General features: G+C 34.9%; 1 protein-coding gene across 1 annotated transcript; it reads left to right on the top strand.

Moving 5' to 3' along the window:
• The first annotated feature begins 493 nt into the window (after positions 1 to 493).
• Positions 494 to 3,359, top strand: LOC145049003 (uncharacterized). Its single transcript, XM_078997686.1, has 3 exons — positions 494 to 702; positions 1,613 to 1,754; positions 2,013 to 3,359. Exons 2-3 carry the CDS (start codon positions 1,619 to 1,621, stop codon positions 2,966 to 2,968), a joined length of 1,092 nt encoding a protein of 363 aa, XP_078853812.1. The 5' UTR covers positions 494 to 702; positions 1,613 to 1,618; the 3' UTR covers positions 2,969 to 3,359.
• The last annotated feature ends 7,696 nt before the right edge of the window (positions 3,360 to 11,055 follow it).

Here is an 11,055-nt window from a genome sequence, read left to right as displayed (position 1 = left end):
AATTTTGGTATATTTAAAATCATTTTTCGAATAAAATAGCTTCTTAAAAATTAAAAAAAAAAAAAAACGAAAAAACTATATTTTTGTATATATTAAGGTAATGATTAGTATAGTTTAAGGAAACATGTTTTGTTGGAAAACACATGTCTATTTCTTTCCCATTTCTGCTGGTACGACGGAGCCTTTTGCGGTAAAAATAAATGAGTGGCTGAGAATGATTCTCCCATTCTCAATCTTTTTTTTTTTTTTTTTTTTTTCTCAATTGAACCCTCCCTATATGTATAAGTTTAATAAACAAGTGTAAATACTATATTTTTATTTTGATAAAATGGTATTTCTTTAAAACAAGGAATTCATTTTAGAGAATTTATTAGATATATACGACAACAATAATGACATCATTTTAAAAATAAAAGAATTCAATTAATAAAACAAAGAGTAAATATTATTTAATTCGAAAAAAGAGAATATCAATTTCTTAAATATTTATTTTTAGCATGTGCTACGAAAAAGGACTGACCGCCTTTTCTTGACAATTTCGTGTCCGTCTTTTCATCGATTTCTCTCTTCGTTAACCCTAATCGCTAAATTCGATCTCGATTGCTCGGATCGTTCCAGGACCCTCAGATTCTTTCGATTGCCGTTGTTGCCTACCGATTGACCTCTTTTTCAACGCCAGCCGTTACGGAAATCGATTTTTAGGTTAGGGTTCCAATTTTCTGTTGGTTATATATCAGATCTATCATCTGTTTAGGTTAATCGTCCGATTTCCTCTGATTTGTGTATTTCTTGTGGTAGTGATTTTGCAGATCTCGATCTATTTGATAATATTATTTCTTTGTTCCGATCTAGGGTTTTCGTTTTTGGATACGTTCTTATCGGTCGATTATATCTGAAATTGAATTTAATCTTAGCAGATCTTGATTTAGAATTTGTGCGAATTATTGAAATTTCAATTTTGGGGATCTAGGGTTAGGGATTCGTTGTAAAATTTGGGGCTTTGTCAACGGTCAACAATTATTTTAGCTTTATTTCAATAATAATAATAATCCCTTTTCAGTTTCACGATTCTTTAATTACAAAACATTTTCCCCTTTGATTATTTGTCAACTATTTTGGGTTTTCTTGTGTATTGTCTTGGCATGTGCTGATTAAAATTCTTTCTCATTTGTCAGAATGACACTAATTTTATACCTTACCCCTTAAAGAATTGAGTGCCCATTATTATTACTCACAAGTCACATGCTTATTCTCACATTTGATGCACCCCATTAATGTCCATACAAGCTTAATGCTTTTATACGAATCTTGTACTTTTCTAAATTTACCCCAAGGAATCTTGTTTTTCATCGAGTAGCTTCTTGGGATTTAAAGATTCTTATTTCTTGCCACGTCAACATTTTGTCTTGTTTGTTCCCATGAGTGAATATTGATGGAGAAAGTTCATCCACTTGTCTTGTCCATTTTTGTATTTGATGCAAAAGTTTTTAAATTTATTATCAAAATTTGGTAGTTGTGGTGTTCTTTATATTTTGTATTGTAACAATCTAATTGTCTTGAAAGGGATCATATTGAATTCATTGAAATTCTAATATGAAAATGCATTTTGCAGTTAAACATGGTACAGAAACGTCAATTGGTTGAAGAGGAGTATGATGTTTCACCAAAACACTTGAAATTGGAAAATAGTTTCCAGTTAGTTTCATCTTTGGAATTTCCTTCAAAAGATGTGCCTCTAAAACCTTGCAATTCAGGTGGGTTAGAAAACTAAACGTAGATATTTATCCATCTTTAGTTTTTAGCAACTGATGTTTTTTTATTATAAAAAAATTGATTCTTGAAGTCGCAATCATGACTTTAAAAAGGCATATTTGATATTTTTCCAAACACCCTTTAAGCTTTCTTGACACATTTGCCATGATTCACATTTCTTTTTATCCCTTCAACAGGATATTAAAGTTTGATAGTTGTAGTTTCTGGTGTACTTACTTTTTGTTGACTCATTCTAATAGTCATAGCTGATGAACAAATTTCTCATAATGAGAATGATGTTGTGAAGTCAGAAGCACCAATTCAGCCTGTGGATACGTATTCTCATCTTTTACACTTTCCTCCATTGAAACAAGTCCCTGTTGGACCACAATATCAAGCCGATATTCCAGAATGGCATGGATTTGATCCAAACAACGCCTCCAAAACATCAAATGATAACAAGTTCATCGGTTCATGCGTCATCCAAATGCCCGAATCAGATCCACCTATCTGCAATGGGGTTGGAAAAAGCCATTGTTGGTGTGAAGATCCGGGGTCTGTTACATGTGTCCGATTACACATCATAGAAGCGAGAGAGAACCTGAGGGAAAACATCGGCCATGAACGATTCTCAGAGCTCGGATTCTGTAACATGGGGGACATGGTGGCATGCAAGTGGACCGAAGAAGACGAACAATTATTTCACGAGGTGGTGTACTCGAATCCTGTATCATTAGGGCAAAACTTCTGGAATCATTTGGCGGATGCGTTCCCTTCACGCACCAACAGGGAAATCGTTAGCTATTATTTCAACGTGTTTGTGCTACAAAGGAGAGCCGAACAGAACAGATTTGATCCAACGAACGCCGATAGCGATGACGATGAATGGCAGGGAAGCAGCGAGTCATCAGAGGAAGATGAGGTTAGTATCGAGAGTCCGGTTTTTTACTATAACGAGGAATCGGAGTTCATCCATGGCTATAATCAAACCCTAATTGACGAAAGTGGAGACAATTCCTGCACATCTTCTGAATCGCAAGTGAGTGAAGTTAACCATGATTTCATGTTGGAGCCTTCGGATTCGAGAGAATGGGATGTGGGGTGTTTTTCATTCCCGAGGAATAAAGCTGATTTTTTGCCGACTGGAAGCATGATTGAAGAAGTATTTGGAGTTGAATCCTGGAAAATTGATGACAACGAAGAAGGCTCAAGCTAAATGCCAAATAAATCAGTCTTCGTTATCCATATCAGTTAGACACGTGTTACTATAGATTTTGTGTTGTATATTTAACGAATTAGCACGTGGTTAGAGGTAGTAGGTGGTTATTATAAGGTCATAAGGGTTTGACTTGTCCCAATTTTTGCTGATCCCTTTGAAGAATTCGGGATGCAGTTTTTGTAAATAATTGGCAGAAGGAAAATTAGAAAATAGCAAGAAAAAAATTTAGAGAAAATAATGATTTTGCATTGTATATTTGTATTGTGTTGGGTTCTGTTGTAATTTGAGCCAAGTATGCTCTAGTTTTAGTTCGGTTGAATGGCCTGTAAAATGCGTTATCGAATTGGAATGTATGTTTGACTCATTTGGGTTGGCTCCCCTTCGTTTATATCGTTGCTCTTATCTCTGATCCAACAATATTAACATTATTTTTGGTGTATAAATTAGTTGAAATTATTCAACTTTTATGATCTTATAAAAATCTCGACAAAGTTATAAATCTATTTTTTTTATTTAAATAATAAGTTTGTTGGAAATCTCCAGAAAAGTTCCAAAATTTTAGTTCAATTTATGAAAAAGTCCCAAAATAAATTTTATTTACAGAAAAGCACAAAATACCGGTTAAAACTTCGAAAAAACCCTTTTCGGTCGGTTTCGCAGATTTTGTCGGTATTCTGTCCTTTTTCGTTAGTTTGCTCAAAATTTTGGGGCTTTTCCAAAAATTACATAATAACCAAAATATTGGGATTTTTTTGAAAATTACCATGAAATTAATGGATATTATTATTAACAAATCTTTTATAAATTACATAATAACCAAAATATTGGTGGCCTAAGTACTCCTATATTGTTTCCTGACCACTCAAACTCTCTACGTTCTTCCTATGCATTGTTGTGGGTATGATGGTGAGATGAAGTTAGTTAGCATTCCTCTAATTTTGGTGTTCTTCTTATGTTGTTTAACCTAACTACCAACCAACATTCATACCTTACATGTTAACAATCATCGGCTAACACACATCTATAAAATGTGAAAAGTGAACCCTGAATGATAATTTATATGGAAACAAGTGAAGGGTGATTATCTATTTAAATTATCATTCAAAGTTTACTTTTCACTCTCGATAGATGTGTGTAATTTTATGGTTGTTACCGGGTAATGTTTGGAGGTTAGGTGGTAGTTAGGTTAAAGAACATAATGAAATATCTATATGTTCGTGTAATGATATTTTCTAATAACACATGATCATATAGCATCATGCTTAATAGCAAGTAGAAACTTATTGATTGTGTATTAATAAATATTATCAACTCTTGTATTGGTCACACCTAATAGAGTATTTCTCACCATGACACCCACAACGATACATATGAAGAACATAGAGACTTTGAAGTGGTCAACAAACAATTGAGAAGTACATAGTCGACCATTCTATTTCTAGAAATTAACAACAAATGTATTTCCTTTGTTTATAATAAAAAAAATATTTTTTATGTTTATAAATGATTTGTTAATAATAATATCCATTAATTCCATAGTAATTTTCAAAAAAGTCCCAATATTTTGGTTATCGAGTAATTTTCAGAAAAGTCCTAATATTTTGAGCAAACTAACGAAAAAGGACAGAATACCAGCTAAATCTACGAAACCGGCCAAAAAGGGTTTTTTCGAAGTTTTAGCCGGTATTCTGTGCTTTTCTGTAAACAAAAATTAGTTTGGGACTTTTTCATAAATTGGACTAAAATTTTAGAACTTTTCTGGAGATTTCCCTAAGTTTGTTTTAATAATATAACATCTGATGATTTCCTTATACAAAAATTAATTTTTTGTTTATGTTTGTCTAAGAGGAATATAAACAAGGGCGATTGAGTAATCTAACCCTTATAAACAACCATTTTAACAAAAATAACCAATTTTTTATATTTTTTTTTGGAAAAATGACTACTTGATCCAGAATACTATATTTCGGAACACGAAGTTTTGTTCCGGATGTGTGATACAGAATACGACACTCCGAAATATTTATGATCTTGTTCCAGAGTGGGTGTCGGTTGGTGGGGATGAGGTGCGGAATCTAGCACGTCGCACCTTCCATACTGAAAAAATGTATCGCAGAATGAAGTCCAGAACGACCGCACATTTCGGAGTTGTGTTCTGAACAACTAGAATTAGGCGTTTTCTTCCAAATATGCAATACATTTGTGTATTTAATATATTTGTGTGTTCGATACTTTCCACAAACGTTTCAAAATGAATACGTATACGGGTTTTTTCCGAGTTCCAGTTTCTAGTGGAGGGCAATGACAGTGTATCGACGAATGTATGCAGTATTTTGCTCTAGATTACACATGCTTTGGTGTAGATATAAGTAATGATATCAACTTCGTTGATTAGTTACGTTGGTTACTTCCAAGTCCAAGTGATACACTAATCAAATTCGTCTATCTTTTCAATGTCTTGGATCAAAGATAATTATATAGATTCTTAACGATAATGATGTTAGATATTTTCTTAGTTTTGTTACTACTATGCCTCCCAACACACTACAATTGTTTGTTGTTTAATAATGTCATAGAAAGTGACACTAATCAATTTCCCCGGGAAAATAGTTCTAGAAATGGTTCTTCCGGTGTTGGAAGTAACAAAATTTATAATTTATTACCTTTGAAAACCAACCATATTCTTCTTACAACGACCTTATACATGGGGGTGATTATAAGTCTAAAGCTAATGTTGTTGTTCATGTTGACCTTATTGTTGATGTTGATGAATATGTGAATGATGAGGCAAAACTAACGATGTTGGTTTATGATGGTAATATAATTCCACATGGAGAGCTAGTTGAACATTTTCAAAGTTACACTGAATTTGATGGGGATGATCATTACGATGGAAAGGAGGAAACCGATCACTTACAACCCCAAAATCACAACATGAAAAGTTCCCTTTTTATTTTTCCGATTCTGAAGAAACACAATCCACCCATTAGGGTATGCTTGAACCTTTACCACTGCTCGAATTAGCTTAACAAAATTGTAAAGGGGCCTCAACGCACAACTATAATTCACATATGAAGTTATTCATACTCTTAAAAAACAATGAAACACTTAAGCTTAAATTAGGAATGAAAAGTGTTAGTGAAGGTTTTCAATATAAAATGAAAAAAAATATACAAAAGATAGGTTTGAAGTTGTTTGCTATATGGATAATTGTGACTGGCAGATTAGGGTAATAAAACATAGTATCACTGATACATTTCAAGTGGTTAAACTATCGGAGAAACACACTTGATCAAACACACAACTACGTCCCCATCACCGACAAGCCAACAAAAAGGTATCGGGTCACTTCTTGAAGGGCATATTAGCTTATAGTACCAGTAATATGTTGCGGGGGATACAGATACAACGAACTACTTTAAATGACCGTCTTTGTATACTGGCAAGCATGGAATGCTAAAATATATGCTCTAAATCTATTGAGAGGGATCCCTGATGAAAGCTTTTAAAGACCAACTTTATACTGTTACAACTTGGAGAAGAAGAATCCAGGGACAGTTATACAAATAAAGTCGAGTGATGACAACAAATTTGAATACTTTTTCATGGCTATCGGTTGCGCGGTAATATATTTCATATACCTACTTCTTTATATTTAATGTCCATACACATGCGTTCGCTTTAATTAAATTATTAATAACTTTTTAGGTTCAAGCGTTTCAAAGATGTTTGCGTCCTATTATTATCATTGACGGCACACACCTTAAAGGGAAATACTTGGGTACCATGTTCCTAGCAGTAGGCCTGGATGGTAATAACCAAATCCTCTATATTGTATTTGGTATTGGGAAAACTGAAAGTGGAGAGTCATAGATTTTGTTTTTATCAAGACTCAAAAAATGTATTAGGGACATGCCATCTTTGGCTATCATATCAGATATAGCCAATTCAACTGATATGGCCATTCAAGCGGTGTTCCCGAATGCATATCACAGACTCTACTATCGCTATTGTTGGAATAGTGTCTAAGGCTATAACTATATCCGGTTGTGCATGGTCCTTTTGGGTTGCCTTCACCATAGCAACTTGAAGGATGATTTGTTAAGAGAGAGTAAATATTATAAGGAATAATATATGGCTATTTGATTAATATAAGTCATAAATTAATTGGTATTAATTTGGTGACTTAAAGAGATTAATTAAATAAGAGGGTATAAACTGTCAATTGTTTGATAGTTACACTTTAGACTGTAAATCCTTATCCTAGATAGGATGGACGATTTCTAGGGCTTGGATAAGCCAAAATCGTCCATAGGGTTATCTATGGAATGGATTTGGATAGCCTTAAGAGAAGATTATCCAATTAGGGTTTAGGTTGTAACCCTTAAGGAGTCTACAAGTATAAATAGACCCTAGGGGTGAGGGAATTCGACACACAACCTAAAGCAAGGAACCTCTGGCCGAATTCCTCCCCTCTCCTCTCTCCTAAATCATCTTGCTTGCTATTGGTGTTTGTAAGCCATTAGAGGAGTGACATTTGTGACTCTAGAAGCTCCAAGACAACAAGATCAACAAGGAACTCAAAGGTATGATTCTAGATCTGTTTCATCATTGTTATTTAACCTAATTAGCTATTAGAAATCTTGGATTCAAAGCATGTTTATTAGAAAGCCTAGATCCGAGCAATAGGGTTTTGCATGCGCACATAGGAAAGTTCTTATGGCTAAAACCCATCAGCTATTTGCTGATGAATATGAGAACAAAGATCAGAAAGCAAGAGAGAACATAGATGTTTTTTGGGAGACTGCAAAGGATTACTGAGAGTCTCATTTCAAAGAAAGCTTGAGTAAGCTACGTCGTGAACTAAACGATGATTATCAAACATGGCTAAATAGAATCTGTAACGAGAGATGGGCAAGGTCGTGTTTCCTTGTGGTTCAGTACAATATTATGACATCAAACACTTCTGAGTCCATCAATGCATTATCAAGAGACGCATGAAAACTACCGATAACAATGTTGATCGATTTCTTTCGAGCAACTATGCAACAATGGTGGTGCCAACGACATAGTGCTGGAAGTAAGTTTTTCCCTATATTGTAATAGTTCAATGATAATTATAGTGCAATTTACTGTGAATGACAACGTATACGTAAATGTTTGTTATAGTTGAATGCAAAAAAATGTTACTAAGTATGTTGAGAAGGTCATCGATAGGAGGATCAACAAATCCTTTGCTTATCGGATATACCATATTGATCAAAGCAGATATGAGGTGACTGACCAAATGAAAAATGGTATAGTAAACTTGGAAAGTCATTACTGTACGTGTGGGAAATGGAAATTTTTGCGTATACCTTGTATTCATGCTATGGCGGTATTCAAGGAACTGAGATATCAACACTGCAGTGCATGGGTGTCATCGTACTTCACAATAGAAACATATTGATCAACATATGTAGAGGTGTTTCACATGCCGGTTCCAGCTGAATATGAAGAACTGGATGAAGTCATGGTTGTTTTGCCACCATTGATGGACAAACGACAAGCCGAACGACTTAAAAACCATAACCGTATCCCATCCAAAGGTGAAGGTCCGATTCAGAAAAAATGTAGCCGTTGCCAAAGGATCGATCACACAAGCAGAAACTCTGACACTTCGTTTCCTGCAAAGTCAACAAAAAGTGAATCTTCAAGTAGGACTAGGTCAAGTGGCACAAGTAATGTACTGTCTAAGAGTAGACATAATAGTCAAAAAGGCAGTCAACAATATCATACTGTTGATTTAAAAAACCCGTAGCGATATTTTTACGATATCGTAAAATTCTACAAAATGTTGTTCGGTAAAATAAACTTGTTTTTGCTACATCTTCAAAAGGAAATTGTTTTAAAACATTAACAAAGAAAATCATAACTTAAACATTAGAGTAATATGCAACATCTATCCACTAGACACTTTCAATCCACCACCAAGTAGCATGCTCCTGTGCAGTTGTGACATCTCCAAATTTCACGGCCAGAAAAGACCGATTTTTTTTTATTTTTTATTTTTATTTTTATTTATTTATTTATTTTTTAAATCAGAGAAATCTTTTAAAGAAAACAGTTGCGGAATTTGTTCCCAAAACAAGATATGATAATAACTTATCAAAACATTTCTCAAAGAGAATGTATTTTCATTAAAATAATAAAACCTCGGGATGTCATGTTCCGATACAGACATAAAAGCAAAAACATAACTTACATTCAATTACACTAATGATTTATATCTCCTTTAAATCTCTCTGTGAAATATGTCTTCGTATTAATACCTGTGATACAAAGAAAACTGAGTGGGTCAGGCTTGGGAGCCTGGTGAGCATATAGGGTTTTCATCCCACAATGTTATATCATATATTTATAAATATAGAACATCCAAACTTGTACAATCTCACCATATAAAGGCAACTCTTATCCCACCCCATCGATCCTCACAACGACAAGATCTAAACTCTCGTATCTAAAATTTTCCTCTTTACCTGATCCCTACTCACGGATCTAAAACTATTATCTTCACCCGATCCATACTTACGGATCTAAAACTAACCTTTTCACCTGATCCATACTCACGGATCTAAAACTAACCTTTTCCCCTGATCCATACTCACAGATCTAAAACTAACCTCATGATCTGATCCGTACTCCCGGATCAATAATTGTACCCAATCCGTACTCCCGGAATAGGGACAATTAACTATACCTTAATCTTGATATGATCCATACTTCCCGATCAATAATTGTGCCCAATCTATACTCCCGGATTAGGGACAATTATCTTAGTCTTAATCTATACTCCCAGACTAATAACAAGTTTTATCTCTTTACCTGATCCATAGTCCTGGATCTAAAACTAACATCTTGGTCTAATTCATACTCATGGATCTAAAACTAACCTCTTGGTCTAATCCATACTCATCCTTTTATCACACACCAACTATCTCATCTACCTATGTTCTACCCAACATATTTGTAGATATAAAATACATATACAATTTAACTCATTTAAAAACAATATAAAACATCCATTCCACACTCATCTCAAATAAACAATAATATATAAACACATAGCACACATTTCATAACAAATACTTCATATTTATGTGTTAGAAGAAAGTAACCACACACTCACTTGATTAGAAGATGATCGGACAGCACTACGGCTTGTAGAAGTAGTATTCCTCGGTAGATCTGGAAGATCTTCACAAAAATTGGCTTCTCGCGGGCAGAGCTTCGGCTCGGGAATCACACTTCTCAGGATCTTCGGGGCTTCGAGACTTGCTTCGGGCTTCGGGAATGATACGGGGGCTTCAGGATATTTCTTGCACGAAAAACAAGGTAAAAACGCGAGAGAGAGGGAAGAAATGAGCAAAGAACTCGGCTGCCTCGACTTCCTTTTATAGGGGGCTGAAACCTTCGATTACGCTGGGCGTAACCTGGATAAGCCCGGTGACTATATAAAACTTCCATTCCACACATATCTCAAATAAACAATAATATATAAACACATAGCACACATTTCATAACAAATACTTCATATTTATGTGTTAGAAGAAAATAACCACACACTCACTTGATTAGAAGATGATCGGACAACACTACGACTTGTAGAAGTAGTATTCCTCGGTAGATCTTCACAAAAATTGGCTTCTCGCGGGCAGAGCTTCGGCTCGGGAATCACACTTCTCGGGATCTTCGGGGCTTCGAGACTTGCTTCGGGCTTCGGGAATGATACCGGGGCTTCGGGATATTTCTTGCACGAAAAACAAGGTAAAAACGCGAGACAAAGGGAAGAAATGAGCAAAGAACTCGGCTGCCTCGACTTCCTTTTCTAGGGGACTGAAACCTTCGATTACGCTGGGCGTAACCTGAAAAAAGCCCGGTGACCCCCCCCCCCCCCCTTGATAATATCCGAATTTTTATTTAAATTAAATAATGCAATTATTTAATAAACTTAAAAAATTCATATCTTCCTCATACGAGCTCCATTTTTGACGTTCTTTATATTCCCGCGTAGGTGAGACTATGATCTACAACTTTCGTTTAGA

This window comes from Lactuca saligna, chromosome 5 (genome assembly GCF_052625555.1).
Source record: "Lactuca saligna cultivar CGN05327 chromosome 5, ASM5262555v1, whole genome shotgun sequence".
NCBI lineage: Eukaryota > Viridiplantae > Streptophyta > Magnoliopsida > Asterales > Asteraceae > Lactuca > Lactuca saligna.
The sequence above is the reverse complement of the archived record's forward strand: the minus strand, read 5'-3'. Positions and strand labels throughout refer to the sequence as shown.

What these genes read in the sequence shown, in the direction of transcription:
- LOC145049003 (XM_078997686.1), top strand. Translation starts at nt 1,619, where the DNA reads ATGGTACAGAAACGTCAATTGGTTGAAGAGGAGTATGATGTTTCACCA. An exon ending in TCTAAAACCTTGCAATTCAG is followed by an intron (nt 1,755 to 2,012) that starts GTGGGTTAGAAA and finishes TCATTCTAATAG; the next exon opens with TCATAGCTGATGAACAAATT.